Raw genomic sequence first — 24,667 nt, forward strand, 5'->3', positions numbered from 1 at the left:
TGGGCTGGCTAAGCAAAGTAGTTTCATTTCTTTACTATTATAGATGAGTATATAGATGTTAGACACGATAACCAAACATAAAATTCCTAATTATCAGCAGTACTGTCAAGAAGTTTGCATTGATGCTTAATATCTAGCCAAGGAGCTCAATGTGTGATGCTATAATGAAACCATTTATCTTCCTAGAATCAATTAGAAGTTAATTAGGATTGTTAATAAGAATAATCACACATCTCTTCTTCCCTTGTACTACATCAAAGCAATAAACAGTAATAGCTTCAACTCTATAATCATCTGTCCATGGTTAACACATTTTGTAATACACACCTTACTATGGGGGCTGATTTGTGGCTACTTATTTGTGAATGAATATTGCTGGGAAATTGGCTGACAGTCTGTAGTCAAATAAAGACCTCATTGGACGAAACTGTTAATATCTGCTAAAAAACAAAAACAAAATAGACAAACAAAGAAACCTTCTAGAAAACCTGAATCATTAAAGCTAAATTTAGAGTACATTAAAGACAACCAGATAATTACTTAAGAAATAAATCAGAACATGTTCAAGGGCATTTATTGAACAGAGATGTATTGAACACTTGCTGAACACCATGTTATAGCATATCACTTGAAAAGGAGGCAGTGTTTAATGTGTATTTTTACACATTAAACTCATCCCTTTTTTTTCCTAATTATTTTTTTGGGGGTGGTCTACTATGCACTCTTTCCTATCAATAAAGTGGAAGCCCATCACTGGGATACCTACATTGGGTGCTACAAATTCTATAGAGATCTAAAAGCTGCCTGTATGGGTGGAATATATTGCGATAAAACCTCAAAGGGGAGCCTAACATCTGTACCCCTTCCCTTGAGAAGCCTGTTGGTAGATTACTTGTGCATTTTCAATGACTAATTCCAATTTAAAGTATTTTGTATACTCATAGCCATTTAGGTAAATTATTCAGATATAAAATCATCTCTGTTTACTCTCACAAAATCAAGTACATGCAAAGTACTTTGAGAACAAAATGAAAATACAGCTAGTAGAAAGGTGCGAACTACTATGTAGCAACTAATTATCCCAGTGTGAAGCTGAGAGCGGGCAGCTCTACTTTTTGCTTGTCCTTTACAGCAATTTGAGAGGCTGTGCACGCTTCTTACCTTGAAGTGGGAACCATAAAAGTTGTTGAACAGAGAGCTCAGAAGAAGAAGTTGGGCAGTGCATTCTTAATGATGTTACGAATGGAAATAGATTTTTTATCTGCCAACTTCAAAAAGACACAAAATAGTTGTGTATTTCTTTAAAGACACTGAGCTATTTTTAAAGGCTGTGATTATCCGTGTAAAAGGAGAGAAGCAATTTAGTGACTCAAGATGCTGGTACATTTTTCCTCTCTCTACACAAATGCCTCATATTCTTTACTGAACAATGGCAAATAGACTTACTGGCTAGAAGGTAGTGTGTACTTGTGCTGAAATGACTAAAAACATACCCAGACTGAATAGTTTTTCATCAAATATTGGAAATCTCAAATATACAATCTCTAGAAATCTAGAAAATCTACATATAAACTAGTAATTTCTTAAGGGTTTAAGCTCTAGGTTAGCAGCCCAGATCTTTCCCATATTAAATCTATTACCTTGGATGAGACAATAATAATGCTAAGCTTCCATCTTTCATCTGTACAATGATGATGTAATGAGTATTTATCTCACTATCCCTTATGAGGTTTGAACACAGCAGAATGCCTGGCTCATATTAAGTAATCAATAAAAAAAATAGATATGTTTATTGTAACTAAGGTTTTTAATATCTGAGAAACTGTTTAAAAAGCTTCATTCTAGTCTAAATTTATTAAAGAATGTTTTTTGTTACAGCAAATCGGCCTATTTTTATTTGGCTTATTTACACATTTTATTTTCCTTAGGACCATGTTCAAACTGGTATCGTGATCTATTAGGTTCTATGAATTTTTTTGTTGTCAAAATTTTCTGAGAATTTTGGTTTTAGTATTAATTAAATAATTAATTTGTGACAACTTATCAAACCAGTCTACACAGTGTTTTTTAGTGTTACAGATAAAAATATAAGGAAAATCTGCATGATCAGATGATAAATAACAGAAAGGAAGGAGCACTTTAGTTATTAAAAGAAACAATGATGATAATTTAAAGTATTTTTACATAAATTCAGGTAGCATTAGACACATGATAGAGGAATTTCTATGAAAAAGTACATCTGATGACTTTATCGATATTACCACACTGAGAAATATTTGCTATGTTTGGCCTCAAAAAAAAATCAGTGGCATATTTGAAAAATAAAAATTATTCCATTTGAAAGTAGGACAGAAGAGATAGTTTCCAGTTGCATTTTAAAGTAATTTCATCATGGATTGCAAAATAAATGTGTATGTCAGTAGGTGAGTATTCACGACCTGATTATAAATTGTGAGGCTCTTAAAATCATTATAGTGAGAGATGAAAAGGGTATAAGAGTTATTTCACACTATATATTTCCTTACCTGTCATAACTATTGCAAGCCGTCTTTCCAAATCTAAAAGATAAATTCTATCCAGAGAAACTAGTGAATAGTATTTTTCCACAAATAAAGGTTTGACAGCTGCCCATATATTTTCCACAAAGGATGTCTTTTTTTGTGTTCTTAAATTCTTTTCACCGTACTATTGAGCAAACCTCATGTAAACTGCACTTAAGAGTTTAGATATTTCCATGAGATGCCTTCCCATTTCCCTCAAGTCAAGACAGCTGTCCTTCCACTAGGACTCCATTATTCTGTATTTACTGATCTCTATTACATGCCATAATTGCCTGCTTACCTGCTTGTCTCTTCTACATAGTTAGCATAACTTGAGGACAAGAAACATGCATTGCTCATAGCTGACTTCCAAATGCGCATTCTTCATTACTGTACAATGAATATTTGCCGAATAGATGTTCAATTAAAGGCTTTCTTTCATCAAGCAGTAGGTGCCTTACTTGAACTTTTAGTTTCTTTGGCTATTAGTAGATTCAAATCCTTCAAAAGTTACACTTCAATTATACAATAAATTACACTTTATCCTAACATTCATGGCTCTACATGATCTTGTTCTAATCTATCTTTATGCACTATCCTCTACAACAAACTCTAGGGTACAAACTCTATGTTTTAGTCAAAATAGTTTATTTCCTATATCAGTCAGCTTTCAAACAACTCCCAAATCTCAGTGGTTTACCATCACTGTTGTTTATTTCTTGTCCCCTCAGCATTCATTGTGATTCCCTGCAGCTCTACTCTGTATTATCTTTACTCCACAAAGAAGGCTGAAGAAGTGGCCTCTATTGGAATAGCCAGCTTAGAAGTGGAACATATCACCTACATAACCATTTCATTGATCAAGAGGAATCTTACATGACCAAGGCTGATGTCATGAGGTGGGGTAAGTAGCATCCTCTGACAATGAGGGATAGTAAAACTTTGGAAACAATAATACAATCTGCTACCCTCACTGTCCTTGAAATAAATCACCATGCTCTTTCTCCTCTTCCCTGATCGTCTCGTGTTTTTTAAACCCTATCTAATCCTTCATAACCTATCTCTAATTTCACCCCTCTTTCTGGGATGCCTCTTCTTTCCATCTAACCTCAGATCCCTCTATCACTTAGCACAAACCACTTTTTATTGTTACTTATGTATGTTGTGCAATTAAATATTAGGCCTAAAAGTCATAGCTCATCCAGTTATTATACAACAGAGGCACCATTAGGGAAAAGAATCTGTGAATTGCTTGGCAAAAAAGGTACAATTATGGGAAGGTTAGGCAGGGATGGAAGTAAGGAAGAAAGCTTATAAAAATAGATGGCAACAATATGGAACTAAGCTATCTTCCTAGAGTTTGGTGATATTTAATTCAAATGCACTGAGAGTATCAAATTAACCAAGCCAGTTAAAATGGTTATAGCATAGCCTAGAGTTCTCTTGATGACAGAACGTAAATTAACTCCAGGTGATTAAATATTAAGTGACAGGAAGAAGCCATGTAGTCCTATGCTGAATTTTTTACATATTCATTCATCATATAATGATGAAAAATAACCAGAAGTTAGGACTTTGATGCTTTGGGGAAAGAGTTGTTGTTAGGTTCATATTCAAACAACAAATAAACAGAATAATGGTTTATGTTCATTAATGTCTTTATATAGTAAAGTTGTTATTACCCTTTCTCAAATATTCTCTATAGTACTGGAAGGGGTTAGAAAAATCTGGGAGGGTTCATTTTACAATTTTCACATTTTTCCTCTTTTACTTTGTATTTGATAATTCTGCACTGTGGGTTTTGTGTGTATTATGACATTTTATGTAATGGTGGAAAGTCACATATTGGAATTATATTTCGTTTTCTCACTTCTTACTTTTCCTTCTCCAACATCTTCGGTCTCATCTTTTTTGTATAGACAAACATGATATAGGCCCTAAATCTCAGTGCTTTTTGCCAAACTAAGCACAGCTGTCTCATGCCTGCTTTATTCTGCCATGAAATCACCCCCAGCTTCCCAGCCTGATTGTTCTTCAGCTTGTATGTCACCTCTCTCAAAAGCACCTGAGGAAGTGAAAAGCGTCATCCTTTTGCTTCTGAATCTCACTTCACATTACTTTAGCAAAGGCCTTATTACTTTTTTTATAGCCCTCATGAAATGAAGAGCTTCTCAAGAGCAGGCTAGCTTGTTCATATCTATATCAGGACTATTCTTTGCTTTGACAAGTTGTAGATACTCAGTCAATATTTTCTGCAAAATTTCATCTGAAGCTATTTCTATTGTGCATTCACATATCCTTCCTACCCCAGCTATACAATCAGGTAAAAGGACTTAAGAATGCCAGTTAGTATTTGCAGTGATACATTTTCCTTTTCAGATGAAATTTAAGTGAACTGTCGTATCGACAGTTTCTATTAATGAATTTTGTCTTTATGTTATTGTTCTATTGCGTTCTTCTATTTCATTTTACATCATCTAGAATGCATTAAGGAAATCTATTTCTTGTTTTTTGGGGTTTTTTTTGTACACTTGAAATCTATGTAACTTTACTAACAATTGTCACCCCAATAAACTTTAATTAAAAAAAGAAATCTACTTTTAATGCAATTTGAAGATAAGTGTTGTATACACATCTTCTATGCTTTATGGAATTAAATACAGTAGATTTATTTTTCAACAATATATTTCAGGGTTACTCAAACTTTTTTTTTTATATCCTCCCTAAAGAGGCCTTTTGGATAAGTTTTCTTCCTAATCGTCCCTCATGAAATTGTATTACCCTAGATAGACTATATATATGTTTATGTATATACTTTTTGGTGTGTTCTATACATTAAAAAGTAAGCTTTTTGCCTCTCAAGGACCATTTTCTTCCATTTTGGGAGTTATATGCCCCTGCTGAAAATGAATGCTTTACTCAAAAGTAAGGCTTCTGTAACTGCCTAACATACCATAAATAAACATTTAATGACAACATTATTTCTTCAGTAACAAACATTGTTCCTTCAATTACTCATTACAATGGCATAGTTTTCTAAAATATTTGCTCACATTATTATGTTGTGGAACTCTTTTAGGGCACCTTTGAAGTTGTAGTCAATCATCATCACTTTTTAAACAGTTAAGAGAAAAATACCATCACCATGAACTGCATTTTATGCAATAATCTGCTTAGCTCAGGCATTTCATGTTTTGTTGGTGCTTACTTTGCCTGTCAAGTTCTGACACATTGTCCTGTTCTTTTTTTTTTTAATATATTTTAAATAGTTCCCTCTAGGCTTATTGAAGGTATACTATTTTGCTTATCAGATGTCTTTATGATCTTCACCACTAATCCCAAATTTTAATTTTATTTTTATGTGGTGTTCTTTTGAATTAAATATAAAGATGCCTATAGATTTCGCTAAAGAGCCAAGAATAATCTATGCACTAAGTATTATTGTCCTTCTATCTGTCACAGCTTTTGTTGTTATGTCAAGTTCTTGCACAAATGATTTGCTTGTATCAGTGCTAGAAGCAAATCATTTCTGGAAACTGGAAAAATTTGACAGCCAGCTTGGTTTCTCCATGAAATTCTTCATAATTACATTTTCTGGAGAATATTAAAGTATTAGATTATCATATGCATATCTAATGCAAAAATGTTTTTTGGCCAATATGATATTCACTTAATGAGAGGAAAATATCTGCTAATTCCCAGATACTATGAATAATGCCTTTTACTGGATATTAAATACACATTGTTTTCCAAATAAACATAAAATGAAAAGAGCTTTCTCCATTTTATATACATTGTTATAATCTTATATTACCTACCCTGATGATATCACTAGAATAGAACAGGATACAGATTTTATTCCCATGGGTTTATTTTTTCAAGTGTCATTCCTTGGGTGGAGCCAGTTTTAGCAGCTTTCAGTTATGTTTGAGTCTCTGCGATGCCACCAAATTGTTTGAGAAATGTATGTTTTACATTCATTCCTCTGCCAACACCACACTGAAGTAACTGAAGATTACATTGTCGACTGTCTTGTCTAACATATTCATTTAAATTAGGAGAACAGAATTAATTGGAAAAACTTATCTTTCTTTATTTACTCCCTAGACTGCATTTATGTGCAGAGAAAAGAGTTACTACGTACAAAATGTAGAACTGCCTTTTTTTTTTTTTTTTAGCTGAGCCATCTTGCCACCTTTTGGCAGCTCAGCTCAGGCCGGGAATCGAACCACTAGTTGCTCAGAGCTCACACTCATGAGCGAGCTCTTAACCAACTGAGCCACTCAACAAGCCCTTAGAATTGCTTTTAAATCAGAAATGTTGGATTCAAATTCTGCTGTACTCTTCCTTTTCCAGCTGTCTTCCTTCCATTATGCTTTCAGAGTACATCCCTATGTGCTACTGACTGTAGAAGCGGTTGGTAACTACATCAGAATAGTTACCATGTGACAGATATGGTGCAAGGTGTTGTCCAGTTACTTTAATTTTGGTGTAAAATGGTACCACTGCTCTCCTTAATATTAGAAATACACATAGATGTTTAAAAGTTACAGATTTTTATAAAAGACTCAGATATTTTATCAATAGTCATTATAATTAAGAGATGAAAGAGCTGGATTCTGACATGAAAAAATTATTAAAAAGGATTGCAAGTTAAAGTAAAGTACATTAAGTACGTTACTCTGAAAAACCAAAGCTTTATAATCTGTTTCCAAGTATGTTTGCAGATAATAGAGAATAAAGTTACAGACTTACTTCAAACTTAAAATCTGAAGAATCTAAATGGAGACTGAAGCTACCATCCAACATGACGAGTTTGAACTGCTTTGATTTGGTTTGCCCAGAGAAAGAATTACTCTCACCGCTTTTATAAAAACTAATAGCTTTTGACAGAAATCTGTCTGTGCAGACTTGAATGAATACAATACTGAGGAGTCATAAAGCCATTAGAGAAGGGCTCCTCATACAAGTGTTCCAATAGGAGTAATAAGACAGTGAATAAGACAGTGAAAAAGAGACTATTCGCCATATATCCACATAGTGAATTATGATACCCATAGGGAGTATCTCCAGTACTGGGTTTCAAAATCCCAATAAACTAATCCTTCCAAGATATCATAAACTAGTGAGAAAACAAGCCAAAGAGATATTGCCTGTTTTTATTTATTTACTTTGCAGACTGAATCTAGATAAAAAAAACCAAAAAACAAAAAAACCCTGAAACAACAAAAACTCTCCAATCTTTGATTCTTGTATGACTTGAGGAAACCACTGCACTATAAAGGGTCTTTGTTTGTAAGTGGCTTCCCTATAAGACAGACAATAAGATAGAAATAAGTTGCTCGGGGCTTATCTGCTTGTACCTTAAGCATCAAGGCATGTGGGAAGCAGAGGAAGAAAGCAGGATTGGATTAAGAAGGAAAGCTAACTACTGTGTAGGGCCAACAACAGCCTTGGTCAACCCTGGAATGAGTCTGGGACTAGAATTGCATGTTGGACTTGCTGTGAGTTGGACCAATATTGCCAGGCCTTTCCACCAGGGCATCAGTCAGAATGTAGGTTGCACTGAAAAGAGTGTGACCTTGGGCAAGGCAGTTCTCTGCAACTGTGATAATCCTGGGAGCCTCTAACAGTTGAAGAATGTCTGCCTACATCACTCCCAGAAGCTATAACAGCATATCATTCCTTGAAAGGGGGTCTGGGTGGTACCTCTCAGTCTCCAGTGCAAGTCTATACCTGCATTATCCTTTCATTAGATTATAAACTTTTTAAACAGAATATAATGAATCACACACATACACGCAGGTATGCATACCTAGAATCTTTATAATATCAATTGTTCATTGTTTTCAAATGAAATAATCAGCCATAGAGCTACACTATAGCCTCAAAATTACAAAAATCTAGTGTTTGATTGTTTTGACCCAAAGTAATAATGCCAAGTTTCTACTCCTATATCCGGAGATGTGGCTCATATTTTCTCTTTTAATGTAATTATCATGTAAGAGCAAAAGTCCTAAATATGGTGAACTTTACATCTTTTTCTTTCTTTTACGTCTTATGTATGTTTATACAGCAAGTTATTATTGTCCACATTTTACAGATGAGAATATTGCAGAAAAGCTAAAAAACTACAGCTACCAAATAAAAGAACTTGGGTTTAAATTTAGGGCATTGATATACCATTTGTATGTGACCTTTGTTTAGAGAAGGGGGCTGTTAAAATTGGTGTAGCATTATAAATTATTCTAACTGCATGATAGATTGGCGCTCAGAGAAAAGCTGGAACATGACATGAAAACAATTTAGAATTCATTCTGAAATAGTTTACTTATTTTAATTTGAAAACTTAGAGGTCTATCACAGAAACCCAGACTTGGAAGATAATTTTTACATAGCAACTCAGAGTTTACATATATTCAATTAGAAAAGAAAAAACCTAGGTGACATAGAAAATTTCACTGGTTCCCCTCACATTATACCCTGCTGTGCTGCAAGCTAGTCCAAGTGATACTAGTGGGGGGGGGGGAAATACTTCAGTAAAGCCAGTAGAAGTCATAGAATGAAATCTGGGGATTATAATATGCAATGTACCCACGGCTATGATTTTCACTGATTGTTTTGAGACATGGAGGTAATCATTTGAAAATAAACCTATAAACCATTCAACATCCTAGTCTTCCCCATTCTCCTGTTACCAAAATTGAGGAGACCCTCCATCAATGGATTCTGCTTCTTCTTATATCCCCAGGGGCTATGTTCTTTGGACTTGGTTTCTTCTCTTTCCAGCATCTTCCACATCTCTTTTAACCTAATCTATTTCCATCAGCCTTCAAATTTGAACAAGTAATTATCACTATTAAAATTAAAAGTACAAGAAATAAAAAATTACCACTTCTTACTATGTGCTACATACAATTCCTTCACATGTCAATCTAGGAGGAATGAAAACATCAACATATATTATCTCCATTGCTGCACTTATTCCTCAGTGAGTAATATATTTTGTTATTTATTGTCATGTTAGACATTTTTTTTCTCTCTTTTAGCCTTTGCATTTTATTTTCTTCCCTCCCCTTTTTTTTTCTTTCTTTTTTTTTTTTTTTTCAGCTGAGCCATCCTGCCAGCTGTTGGCAGCTCAGCGGCTGCTCAGCTCAGGCCGGGACTCGAACCACTGTTGCTCAGAGCTCAAACTCTTGAGCGAGCTCTTAACCAACTGAGCCACTTGGCCGGCCCACCTCCCCTTTTTTAATTAAAATTTACTAGAGTGACAATTGTTCGTAAAATTATATAGGTTTCAGGTGTACAATTTTATAATACATCACCTATATATCACATTGTGTGTTCACCACCCAGTCAGTTCTTCAATCACCACATATTTGACCCCCTTTACCCTCTTCTACCACCCCCTCCCATCTTACATTTTCTACTGGAGTAGTCTTCACAGTAATCTACTTATTCTTCAGTTCTCAGTTTACACAACAGTTTCTCACAGGGGACCCTCCCAGACCTCTCAATATATAGGAGGCTCCTTATTGTACACACTCAGAGTACTTGCTATTTTCCCTCACAGTGCTCATGACAATTTTTACTTTTGTATCTACTGGTGTCTTTATTTATTTAATGTCTGACACTTCACTTGTGGGTGAGGTTCATGAGAACGGAAATACTTCTGTTTGTTACAACATTGTGAGTCCAGTTCTCCACACATAATAGACACTTTATAAATATTCACTCAAGGAATGATTCATGAAAGATACAAATGATCATAACCATCCAACTAAAGTAGAAAATATATTGATGCACTTTATATTAGGTAGAAAGACATATTGACAAAAACACTGCTATTTCCTCCTTTATCTAAGTCTTCAAAGGAAAGCAAGTCAAGGTATTATTTAGTTGACCATCAGTAAATGTCTTTGTGTTGGTTGAAAAACAATATTCTGATCATGATATTCTTGCATAGATTTTTATCTTAGCATAGTGCAGTTATAAGAATACTAAACAATTGGCCTGAAAAATCCACTTAATTTTTTTTCTATTTCATTCACTTATTAGTTGTGTTACAGTTACCACTTATTTTTTCCAAGATGTCATGCCAGTAAAATGGGAAAATACTCTATAAACAGGTGCTACAAATCATTGTTTGCAAATAATCTGCATATTTTGAAAAGGCAACCCTTACCCTAATTGATGGGAGTTAAAGTTGTTACATTGCTTTTTGTTCTTAACATCAGAACTGTTACTTTAATCATTCATTTTGCCAGCATATATTAAACATGTAATATTTGCAAAATACTGTGCTTGGTGCAAGATATACAGAAACATAATGTATTCCTTAATACTAGCTACTTAATTGCTCTTAAAGATGTCACAATTAGTAAAAAAAAAAAGTAAAATACAAAGAATTATGTCAAGTCTTTGCTATATGCAGTTACTAAATGTATTCTGTGAATAAAGATGGATGTTGAGTACAAATGCAAATGAAGTGCTACATGCCAATTACACATAATTATGTATAAGTGATATATATATATATATATATATATATACTGATATGTGTTAAGTGCCTTCTAATCTAGATAATCTCTCAAAAATTCATTTAGCATTCATTCATTGTCATCTGTTTATTTTCAATAAATCCTAACAATGTCCCAGATATTATTCTCACCCACTCATATTTCAAAAAGCTGACAGTAAGCCGAGTACAGGAAGCAAATAAAATCATGAAAGATAAGATGTTATTGTTCTAAAATATGTTCTCTCAATATTATTATCTATAGCATCTTTTTAAAATAAAATTTGAAAACACCAAGTGCTCCACATTAATTCTGTAGGAGATTTTATGCTCTTGTGAATTATTCTGGAGCTCATAGGATTTGTGATTTATAACTGAGCAGCAATCAAAGAGAAAAATATGAGCAAACTTGCTTAGAAAAGTCAATTAAATATATAGAACTGATGAAACTCTGTTGAGCTGTGTTAATTCATTAAGTTCTTCCTGTGAATGAGGTTATCATTTCAATGTATTCATATCGATTTTCAGTTTCTTCAATACCAAGACGACTTGCAATATTTAGTGAGACCATGATTTGAATGTAAAGTTTCCTAGGTATGAATATTTGTACCTGAAATGCATGTCCCATTAATTAGAGGAGGGTGTGGTCAAATAATACAGAATTTCAGAGGGGGAAGATAGGTACACATTCCTTTAATGGAAATTTTTAAAAATTCTTATTTGAAAGGATGAAAGAGAATCATTGGGTTTTTCTATCTTTCTATTACTTCTATTTTACTTTTACCTTTCTTTTCTTTACCCCTACCCCAAGTCCTCTTCACCCTGTGCCTCCTCCATTTCTCCTATCAGCATTAAGTTTTCCAAGTTTCAAGAGAAAAGTCATGCAGAGCAGAAATTGTTCAGAACCATAGGACACATATATATTAAATAATTTAAATGAAGTATATAGTTTAAATGGGTAAATGGAAAACACAATTCTAAATACAAAACCAAGTAGGCCAGTAGCATGTCTGTTACAGTTTTCTTCCATGTAATCTTACACCTGGAAACATCCTCCATTAGTATTTCCTTGTCTCCCAGGTGGTAAATATTTTGCCCTGTACCAACATTAATTTCAATTGTTCTTTGCATTAACACTGCTTTTTAAATAACTCTATGTGTACTATTCTACACACCAAAATTCCGCAAGTAGATACCTGATATCAAAACTTTTTCTCTGTTTTTTCAAGAAAAGTTATTTACTTGTGGGTATGTGAATGAGGTACACTAAATATGTATGTTTAGAGGTTGACATGTATTATATCTCTTGTCTTTCCACAACATTTATGAGCTCAGTGTAAAAATTTACTTTTTCATAATTTTAATTCATTAGGTCTAATTTAATTTAGCATCTTCTAAGGGCTAAATATTGGGCTGGGGAGTGAGGTTTCTAAGATCAATATGATACAGTTTCTGATTTTAAGAAATGTGGAGGGCCGGCTGAGTGGCACGGTGAAGAGCTGGCTTGGGACGCCAGAGGGCCCCATTTCAGATCCCACATATGAGGGCCAGTGACACTGACCTGTACAGCTAAGATGCTGAACAACAGCTCAACCTGGAGCTGGGCTGCTGTGAGTCACCACGACAGTGAAAGCTGCAGTCCCTGCTGCAGTGGGTTGCCATGGGCTACCGTGTGTAGCCAGCAGCCAGCAGCCAGCGTGAGCAGCCAGCAGCCGCGGTGAGCAGCTGTCCAGACGCAGGCAACTGATCTGCCTCTCTCGGGAAAAGCGCAATGATGGTGCCAACTTGGGCCAGTGAAGCAACGTCCTCCACAACTAGACTGAAGAAAAAAATGACAGCAACTTGTCTGTTCCCCTTACCCCAATTCCCAAATTAAAAAAAAAAACCCTAAAAAAAGAAATGTGGATAAATAGGGAACTCTAATGTATTTTAGTAAACATTATCAAGAATTGTGCACAGTATAATACAGGGTCGTGAGTAGAGAACATTTAACACACAGAAAAGTTCAGAAAAGGTTTCCTGGAAGAAATTATGTATGACTCGGATTGTCAAGGATGATTTATCTAAATTAAGAAAGGAGAAAGGAGAAATCAAGGCAGGGGGCATGAGCAGAGGCAAGGAGACATGGACGAGCTCTGAGAACACCTATCGGTAATTATAAGCAGGTTATTATTACTGGAGGTAAAGTTGTAAAACTAATAGTGGGAGGTGTGGCTTGCTCATTGCATTGTGGAATACCTCCTATTGTTGAACTGTGCTTGTTAGAGACATCATTCCAGCAGTTACACTAGGATAAGTATGAGCTGTCAAGACTAATGCAAGGATAGCCAATTGAGGGGGTATAGCAATAGTTCAGGTGGGAAATAATGAGAGTCTGACTATGGTTGTTTGGAAAGAGGAGAGCATCTGAGAACAATTTGAAACATAAAATTATCAAGCTTGGTGGTTGACTGGATATAGACAGTGAGGAAAAAAGAGGGGACTGAGATGGCTTCTCAGCATTTGTCTCGGGGCGCTGTTAACCAAATGCACAATCAGGAGAGGGAGCCCTTTCTGCTGAAGGTGAAAAAAGAGGTTCAATATTAAATATGTTGAGTTTGAGGCCTGTAGGATATACAAGTGGGTTTGTTTTACAGATAAATATCTCCTTGAGGCTATAGCTTGAAGGAGCAGAGAGGCTGAAGATGTAGCTACGGAGGCATAAGCATCCAAGTGAAATTGAAACAGTGGGCTTTAATGTGAACAGGCATGTGGACAATCAGGAGCACAACTGAGAAGGTACTTCCAAAATTCAGTTTGTTTTGGAGGTTTTGGATATGTTTATTACATTGATTGTGGTGATGTTAACACAAGTGTATATGGATGTCCAAACTCAGACTCACCAAATTATATGTTAACTTTGTACATTTTTTGTATACTGATTATACCTCAATAAAGCTAGAAAAAAAGGAATAATATAGCCTTTTAAAAAAAGTTTAAGGAGCAAACAGTTAAAGGGAAGACAGAAAGAATCAGGCATTCTTAAGCATGAACACTAGGCCAAGTAGGTAGTAGGGTCTCAGAAAAAAGAAGAGATCCATTTGACATGCAGCAGTGAACTTACTCAGGGAAAGTATGTTAGTGATGAAGAAAGAAGTCATTGGCGACCATGAGGTTTGGGGTGGATATCATTCATTGCATATCTGGGATGATGCAACTATGGGTATTTATACACATACAAATGCAAGCACAAGAGCATGCATTTTTTATAATAGCAGACAGTAAGACTAATATCTGCCGAAAGGGTAGATCCCAAGTAACTATTGCAAAAACACATGCATGAAATCTGCTAATCCATTTATGACCTGCTAACTAAATATATGAAAGATCACCAAATTTCAAAAATATTCAAAGCAATAGGTAAATCTCCATTATAAATATTTTTAGGTAGCAGCATTAAAATGAATGTTACCAATATTTTCAAATTGGGTGGGCTTTTTTTTTCCACTATAACCAGTACAGTATTTGTATTATCTAGTTTGGCTTAAAAAGAGAACCCATAAATTTCCCCACTTGCAACCCACTTAAAAAAGAAGTATTATAGTTTTAGGTACTGTTGAATGTCATGCTGAGCAATGAAAAATAAAAATAAATAAAACATCATAAAGCTCCCTATCCTCATTTCATTTTTAAAACCCCACACAGAGAGATGACAACATTAATTAATCAGACACAGACCGCTGAGGGTCAGATTTATTTTGCTTAATATTAAATTATCTAGTTGAAGGAAATATCATTTTTTTTAAATGACATTATCCCTACCCTTCTAAACACTGTGGTTTACTAATGATTTTAAAACTGCTTTAAGGGTTTAAAACTAAATCATTATCACTTCATCCACTGTAGCTGAGATTTAGTATGCAGGTATCACACTGGGAATAATTTGTGTTTCAGGTTAAATAAATTCAGTCTCTTTTGTTTTAGAACTGGGCAAACACTTTATTGACTCAGGGCTCTATTTTTTGTTACATAGAGCTAAAAAAAAAGTCAGTTCAGCATAATAATTTCTACAAGGTATTCATGGAAAGTTTGCTGGGAAGTAGCTCACTGTATATTATGTAAACTTAACAGGCAATGCTGTTCCCAAGCATGCTTTCTCGGATGCATCGGTGCAGGCATTCATACCCAGGGCTGATCTGAAAACAGAGATGAAGATGAAGGAGAATTCAGGCACCTAAGAAACTGAAGATGCTACTGAGAAGGTTAGAAACCTTTGGTATGAGCTTCAAGGCTTCCTCCCTCCATTGCTGTCCCCTAAACTTCCACTCACCCAAAATATACACTCATAGCAATGCACTGAAGCACTTGCTTTGACAAGCATACCAAAGTGAAAACACTGCCTCAATTCTCCTTTATGCTAATTCTGTTAGACAAGTACAAAGAAGTTCTCTTTGTGACCCTGAGGCACTGTTTCCTGAAATATATCTTCCTTTATATTCTCACTCCCCAAACCAGACTCAAGATTAAATCCATCAGGCATTAGATGAAAAGCAAATGAAAATGATACGCTTTATATTGAACTAAGTGTCATGATTTCTCACTTCTGAAAACCCAGAGTTCATAATGGGACCAAACTTATCTGCCTGATTCTTATACATTAAGAGGAATTATTCCCGGCAGGTCCTTCAGTTTTAAGAATAAATGGGATTTGGGAGACACATCCAAACAATTTACTAAATTTGTTTAAAATGACATAACCCTAACAATATGCCCAGCTTTACCCTTAACTATTTACCTCATTTATCAATAAGTAAATTAATACATACATACATACAGACATACATACAGACATATATAACACAAATTTTAAAAAAATATATCTTATTTACTGATTAATATCTCCTTTTGTCTCTGTCTTTCTCATTTTCTGCTGGGGATCTACATATCCAGGGACCTGGTGTCAACACAGATTTCTGTAGCAATTGGTACGAGTCCTCTTATATCTGAGGACACTGTAAAAAGATGAACTGTGGGGTGACCGGTTGCTCAGTTGGTTAGAGCATCATGCTAATAATACCAAGGTTTCTGGTTTGATCCCCTCATGGGTCACTGTGAGTTTCGCCTACCTTAAAAGAGTCAACTATGCCATTGTAGCAAGAAAGCAATGTGTAAACAATGACCATGGCTGGTCCCCAATAAAATTAAAAAAAAAAAAAAGATGAACTACTGGCATGCTTGTGGTTCAGAGTCAGAAGTATGCTTTCAGACCCTCTAGATTCTATCTCCTATGAAATATTATGAAGGGCACAAACAAAATATTGCACTCACAGGTGAAGTGTTTGTATCAGCATCTATTAATATTTCATTATGACTTCCGGACCTTCCCCATTTGACCTCAACATGTTATTAATCAATTTTCCAGAACTCATTTAAACAAACATTCCACTATTGTCAGGCTATGTCTTGTATCCTATCTGCTTGGTATCTTTTTTCCCTTTATTTCTTTCATTTTTTTAAATCTTCAATCTATAAACTCACTTTTCTCAAGGTTCTGCAGATGATTCATTTTCCCATGAACCCTGACATAGCAAACTTAATCCTCTGTGGTATTTCACATTCCTTTTAGTAAGTAATTGGTATACACATTTGATACTTGACATTGAGATAGAGTCTATTTTTACTGTTTGCTAGGTTTTATTCTGCATATATTTTTTCTTCCCAACTGTACTGCTATTGTAAGTGCTTTGAAATAAGGGGAGAATTCTCAAATTTAAGTGTTGTATACTAGTATACAGTAAGTTCTATGTTAAAAAAATTACTGGCTGGTAGTTTATATTTTAATATGCTGATGACACTATTTTGCTCTGTATAATTTATAAACATTGTTTCATAAGTATTCCTTATCTAATAAAGTTTGATACTACAACAATAGCTTAATTAAAAACTCCTTTAGTATTTGAATCCAAGTATTGGATTATTTACACCAAAACATTATTAGAACAAAAATTCAAAGTTGGTAACTCAAATTCAGTAAAATAACCATACACAATTTGATATTGTGTGTCTTAATAGTTTTGGCGATGATTAAAATTAAATTTTATAAGCATAGCATGAGTCATTTAGTGAAATTAATGTATTATATAATTATCATTAGGCAGCAACAGGAGACCATTTTGATGTTATCAACATTCCATTCTGTGAACATTACAATTTCTCTGGAACTGTGCAGGCTCAGTCGGATGCACTTGCTTTAGATGGTTTCCTCTTCCGTGCTTCTTTCAAACTCATTGTAGTTTTTAAGAAAATACAGTATTGCCTAAAGGCCAGGACAATTACTACTTTCTCAAAGTATGAGTTCTAAGGTCTATATTTCAATTTTTAATATTGAAGTAAATTAAAGTGACCATTTCTTCTCAAATTTAAGAAGACAAGGAAAAATAAAACCAAATGCTATAATTCCTTCCAAAATAAAGTGCCACTAGGAAAAGTGGCAAAAATAAGTTAAAAGAAAAATAAATTTTAATTATATTTCATCATCATGGCAATGTCTACTTATGTGTTAATAGTTGGATATTGCATATGGGCTTTCTGTCTCCAATGCTCAGTAAATTAAGAGAAATTGAAAAGATAATTTTCCTAAATGATATCAGTACTTGTTTATTTTATCTGAAGAGTTGATGAAGATAACTAAATGAATTTTTCAGTTTTCATCAGTGTGGCATCCTAGAGTGACAAGTGTAATGTAACTTAATTATCATTATGATTAGACTATTATATTAGTTCAAGCCTCATAGTTCTGGGCTATTATAATTGCCTACTAACTCAGCTTTCTGGATTTAGAATATCCCATTACAATCTACTCATGAGTAACCTTCATAAAATAAAAACCTGATGATGTCACACTTCAGACCCTACAAGGATCCCCCATCTCCTTCTACAATATGACAGGGTAATGTTTATGATATAGCACATCTTATTTATTATAATTAGGACATGTCACATGCTTTCATTTGTCTATGCTTTAATTAATGCAATTACCTTTCTCTAGACAGTTTACAACCACGCCCAATTTCTTTCTCACCTGTATTCACTTTTCATGAATCAATCCAGTATTGCCTCCTTTCCATGTTTTCTGTACACAGCCCTCATAGATTTTATCACCTTGTTTGCTTGGTGTATCAGAAGCTGTCAGTGTCCCATGCATGCCCCTCAGAGGATGCATACTCCCTGGTTAACTTCTTATCTACTAGTTTCTGCACTCTGAATGAATGCTCTTATGTCAGAATTGAAGAGAGGTGTCTGCGTGCTTGCACAGGAGGCAGGAAGCAATAAAAATGTGCCCCTCTCCACATCATGGGAGACCAAGAATTCTCAGGATTTAGTGTATGACTTTGTAAGATCCATTACTTCTTAGGATCAGTAGTTCTGGAAAATGTGTTTTGTGCCATTTCACAGAAGTTGCCCTTGGGATGAAGTTCCAGTCCTGCTAATAATCGATGGTTAATAGGAATCCTTTTATTGGCTGCCATCTCTTCTCTGCGTTGCTCGCTTCCTCACTTCCCTATTAGTATTACTTGAACTTCTCAAAAAACTATTTATACCTGAATCTTTGCATCCAGGGTTTTTCTTGTAGAATCCACAGTTAAACTTTTGACATCAGAGGTATTGGGTGGGGTTGTGGTGTTGAATGGCTTACTGGCCACACGGCATCAAGAACCCCTGGCATGTTGTAGCAGCACAATTAATTACCAAGACTCTTGTCATGAATTGAGATTACATAAAGGCAAAAGATGATGTGTGCTTGATGCATTCTCTCCAGGATTTGAGAGATAGTGATAATGATAATGACTGTGGAGTTGGTAGCTGTTATAAGTATTAATGCTATCCAAACTCTAAGGGGAAAAAAACAAACAAAATAAAACTGAGGGGCTTAAACTATCCAATCAAAATGTCAGGACATGGTGTGAAAGTCAGAAGGTCTCTAAGACAGCATTTAGAACCCTCCTTTTTTGGGGTGGTTGGTTAGCTCAGTTGACTAGAACATGGTGCTGATAACACCAAGGTTGCCAGTTCGATCCCTGCATGGGCCACTGTGAGCTGCACTCTCCTAAAAAAAAAAAAAAGAAAGAAAGAAAGAAAGAAAGAAAGAAAGAAAGAAAGAAAGAAAGAAAGAAAGAAAGAAAGAAAGAAAAAACAACCCTCCTTTTTACAAGCAGAGAGACAATTGGGCTGAAAACCAGACCCTTTGTCTGAATGTGAAAGTAACTGACTTGTAGAGAAAGCTTACTTCAAAGCACCAGCAAACCTCCTATTCAAAACTCAAGGCTCTAACAGGAAAGAAGTAGAATCCTGAAACCTCGACTCAAGACTCCCAGGTGACTCATCCCTGGCTGGAAGAGAAGTCTTCCTTGCCGGAAGATCGCATAGATGCCTCATCTAAAGTACTTCAAAATATCTAGACCTTTCTCAAAATGTGCCCTCATCTTTTGGCTTCTAGACTGTTAACTATGTTCAAAACCAAACATGGGCCAACTAAAGAACTACTATCTATGCTTTTTTTTAAAAAAAAGGGCGGGCGGTTTCATCAAAAGAACTATAGAAATTGGCTTACACATCCAGTTGGGCATCAGAACATACCTAGAAAAGAGTATCGTGTATGCTGGACAAAGATTTGTGTGAAATTTAATTAAGATTCATAGTAGATGCTAAAGACATGCTTATATACCAAATTAATTTACATCTAAACATTTGTATTTCGAGGTATGCATTTCTAAATTTGGACTTAATGGTATAGCTAATTATATATTTCTTTAAAAATACTGTATTATTATGCTGGAAAATAAAAATATACCGAGAGGTGCCAAAATATGTATACGAGTACACATGAATTGTATTTATGTTTTGTTATTGGTATATATTACTACAATTTTAATACAGTTTTTTTCCTTTCTTAAAATGTGTATACTTTTTTTTTTGGCACCATCTGTATGTCAAATGAGAGAAGAATACCCTCAAATGAATAAATGCCTAGATTACACAATGGACATAAAATTTAAAACAACAAGCTTAATAAGTTAAATCTAAATAGACATTATACGATCTATAAAAAAAAATTCTTGAAGACTATACAGCACAATGATTGAGAATGAATGTACTTTATTAGACACTAGTCTATACCCATGTGCTCTCGTTGATTGCTTTCAATAATTCTGAGGCTCCATCATTTAACACACATTGCACTTACCGTTACTTGACAGATAAAGGCGTTCGCTTCTTCTTCCACCACAGACACATTTCTAGGCAGATACGGATCAAACATTGGAGCATTGTCATTGACATCTGACACCACCACATTTACTGTGGCAGTTGAGGTCTTAAAGGGGGAAAAAAAAAGATTAAAGGAGTTATTTGTATGTCAGTTAATTGTTCGTTGTGGCATTTGTCTACCTGAAAAACATTTCATTACTATTCACATTCCTTAGTTTTACAAAAAGAAAAAAAGGAAAAAGAAGACGAAGTTTGCAATTTTCAAACACCTCAAAAAACTGATGTAAAAAGCAAATGATCATATTAAAAGGCAAACATCATCCTGAAAATGTCAAGTATTTCCTGAAGGCTTACTTTTAGAAAGTGATTTTACCTTAACTTGGTCACATGTTATGGGTGGCTAGCTTTTGTTTATATAAACATGCACCCCTTTTTCTCTGAAATGTAACATTCCTGTAGTTTTTACAACTTATATTTTTTCACTATTTAAAAATAAAATTAGCACATTATAAAACTTCCCTGTATGTCAAATGGGTTTTTCAGGTAAGCAAATGCTACCAGGAAATACTACATTGGTAATTTTCTAGGTTCACATCTAAACCAAGAATTTGAGGACCACATACACCACTAATTAAATGATTACCTTATGATTATACAGCCTAAGGAAAGGGTAAGTGGGTAAACCTACCGGTAGTGTATGCGATCTTGTTAATAGGTAAACCCCTGTTTCACTGCCACCAGAGAACAGTGTGTAGGTCAATGACTTTTGCACAAAGAACATGTTCATATGCGACCAACAGGAAACTGCTCTCTCTAATTAAAGCCTGAGCACAGCACATGCCCTCCACCCAGCTCTGTCACAATGTAGGGCAGATCACAGAAGGCTGAGGCCAAAATTAGAGAAAGGACCAGACTGGAAAATGGAAAATTCATTATGTTATGATATTAAATATTTAATAACACATAAATACAAAGTAGGAGGAAAACCAGAATGAGACTGCACAAGAGAATTACGCAACATTTGTTTTTAAAAATATAGACATAATTTGACCTAATTTGTAAGTGATGGGAGTGAAAGTCTAAAAAGTTCAGCATTAAGAGGGAGTTAATAGGAAGAGATTTTGCAGCCATGGAGCTGAGAGGTAAAAAACCGGACTTCCCAGCTTACCAAGAAGAGGAGGGCCTGGAAAATTCCCCATCTTTTCTGTTGGGATCAGTGGATTCTACATTCTGTTGACTATTGGTGTATGAGGTCTAGATGGGTCCTTACTTAGATTAAAATCCAACATTTAAACTCTAATTGAAGTAAGATGTCCTACCCCTATTTTAGCAGAAGCAAAAGTCAATCCTCTTTTGATAAATATAACTTTATCACAAGACTTTATTTTTTTTCATATACAATGTTCAGCAGCCATTTAAATATTCCCATATATAGCAGGAAATTCTTGGGTATTGATAATGGCTTATTTGTTTGTGAAAATTCATATAGCTATTCAGAATGATTTGTTATGTATTTCTATATTTAAAAGCCCAATAAAATTGTATTTAAAGAAATGTCAAAGACTATGAAAAGAAACAATCTACGTGACCACCAAGAGTAGATTATTATATAGATTGTGCTTTATACATACAATGGAATAATAATATATACTATTGAGAATGAACAAACTACTGTTAAAATCATCACGTGGGACTACTGTTAAAATCATCACGTGGGTAAATTTCATGAACATAAGATTGGTGCAAGAAGTGCATACTATACGTTTCTTACAACATAATACATACTATATGATTCCAAGTATGTAACTTTGAAGGTAAGAGAAAATCTCTCCATTTGATAAAAGTCTGGATAGGGATAACTTTTGTATAGAAGGTGGAATAGGGACTTGTATGATCATAAGCCTGGGCTTCTGAGGTCTAATTAATCTCTGTTTCTTGTTATGAGTACTGATAATATAGGTGTGTTCACAATGTGAAAATTCATTAAGCTGCACACTTATGGATTGTGAATTCTTCTCTGTGCATATCTCCATGAAAGTATTTAATTTCAAATATGCATTCACATAAACATGTAGAGATAGATGTATGCTAAAATATATATAAATTCAAATGTTATCTGATTATATGAAATACAGATAGTTTTATATTTTCCTTTTAACGTTTATTGATTTTCCAAAGTTCCTCCAAGAAGGCTTACATTGCCTTTGTAACAAAAGGTAGTTTAACAAATGTTATTTTTTCAACAGTTGTGTTAGTTAAAACCAGTAAAAACATGAATTTTTATAGTAGCAGCAGTTCCCAGTTTGCCTGAGGGTGGACAAGATATTAAAATCGACAGCCTCCAGCCAAAATCTAAGAGTTGCCACATCAGAGTTTGCTTATTTTCCTTCAAACTGCTGGACCTTCTCTAAGCTAGCCTATTTGGTTTTCCCTTTCAATTCACTTTATTGGTGTTCATCCTATTTTTCAAAATTCCCAATTATCTTAGTGAATTCTATATGAAATATTCATGTTTCTGGTCTAAATGTAAAGTAATAAACACACACAGCTTACACATTTCTTCAAAAGTTGACTGAAGACCATTTGCATCTGAATCACTTGGTTAGTCATTAAAAATGCAAATGAACCCCTATGTTCACTGCAGCATTATTTATGGTAGCCAAGACATGGAAAAAACCAAAGTATCCTTCAATAGATGATTGGAAAAAGAATATGCGGTATATATATATATATATATATATATATATATATACATACATACACACACACACACACACACACACACACACACTGGAATATTACTCGCCTTAAGAAAAGATGAAATACTACCATTTGTGACAATATGGATGGATCTTGATATTATCATGCTAAGCGAAATAAGTTAGACAGAAAAAGTTGAGAAACATATGACTTCACTCGTATCTGGGATATAAAACTGAAAGCAACAAATTAACAAGACAAATAAGGGAACAAAAACTCATAGACACAGACAACAGTTTAGTGGTTACCAGAGGGTAAGGGGGGAGTGGGTGAGGTAGAAGAGGGTAAAGGGGGTCAAATATATGGTGATGGAAGGAGAACTGACTCTGGGTGGCAAACACACAATGCAGTATATAGATGATGTATTATAGAAATGTACACTTGAAACATATATAATTTTACTAACCAGTGTCTGCCCAATAAATTTAATAAATACATTTTTTTAAAAGGAAATTTTTCTGGGCAACTCATTAGACCTATTGACTCTATTTTTTAAAATCTATTGAAAAATAGTTTAGATTACTCACTTATATGGCATATTATGTATTTATTTGGATTGGTTCAGAAAGATGGCAATGATATGTTGTCTTTATAATTTTTAATCCTTTTTATTAAATTTGTTGGGGTGAGGTTGGTTAATAAAATTATATAGGTTTCAAGTTTGCAATTCTATAATACATCATCTGTATATTGCATTGTGTGTTCATTACCCAAATAATATGAATATATGCCCTATAAAATGTTTTTGTCTTTTATCAATAAGAGACTCTCAGTTAAGTTTAAATACTAGGAAGTCTACTCAGACTATTTTAAGTAAAGTAGATGAACAAAACAGTATATTAGCTAGCACATTTCCACAATTGATTTTAAAAATCAATTTATATTATGCCGATTAAGTAAAAAAGATAAGCTATCAAACTAACAAACCTAACAAAGGAAAAGCTACATGAATTTATTTTACTGCTTATTTTCTCAAAAGTTCTATCAACTTACAATTCTATTCCCTGGTAATATTAGCATTTTAGCACTAAATATAAATTATCACTATAATGGTCATTATTTTAATTATGATATGTCATAGATCTTATTTTGTTTTAAATCATGGATAAATTCTCACAATATATATTTCATTTTCAACAATGCAAGTAGAAATGTCTGTTATAGCAGACAATTTCACTACACATTTATTTATATAAACTGGTATGCCTCTAAAATAAGGATATTAATATAGAATCTTTGATTTGGTATAGTATAAAAATGTCAGTTGTAAAGTCACAGTAAAAAAAAATTGATGTACATTTACCTACAAAAGCATTTTTTAATACATGAGAACATACTTTAACTGTGTTTTATAGTCTTCCTTTATTTTATATTAAGTACTTTGTTGAATCTGTCATGCTAATTTCTTAAATTACTGAAAACTTGGTTTAACTAGAAGATATATAGTATATTCAAAATAGATTCATTTTCCTGTTGCTGAAGAAAAAGGATGACTTTCTATTAATATTAATATATTAATATTATATATTATTTCTATTATTTCTAATAATATTAATTATATTATTTCTAATTAATATTACTATTATATAATATTATTTCTATT

The 24,667-nt window shown here is 34.1% G+C and overlaps 1 protein-coding gene across 1 annotated transcript in view; it reads right to left on the minus strand.

The window, feature by feature from the left end:
• PCDH15 (protocadherin related 15) overlaps positions 1–24,667 on the minus strand; it is a gene marked incomplete at its 5' end in the record, with an annotated part of 518,446 nt that overhangs the window by 162,186 nt on the left and 331,593 nt on the right. Inside the window, 1 exon segment of the mRNA XM_019629964.1 lies at positions 20,282–20,410. Coding sequence (XP_019485509.1) covers positions 20,282–20,410 — 129 coding nt within the window.

This window comes from Hipposideros armiger, unplaced genomic scaffold, assembly GCF_001890085.2.
Source record: "Hipposideros armiger isolate ML-2016 unplaced genomic scaffold, ASM189008v1 scaffold_876, whole genome shotgun sequence".
NCBI classification, from domain to species: domain Eukaryota; kingdom Metazoa; phylum Chordata; class Mammalia; order Chiroptera; family Hipposideridae; genus Hipposideros; species Hipposideros armiger.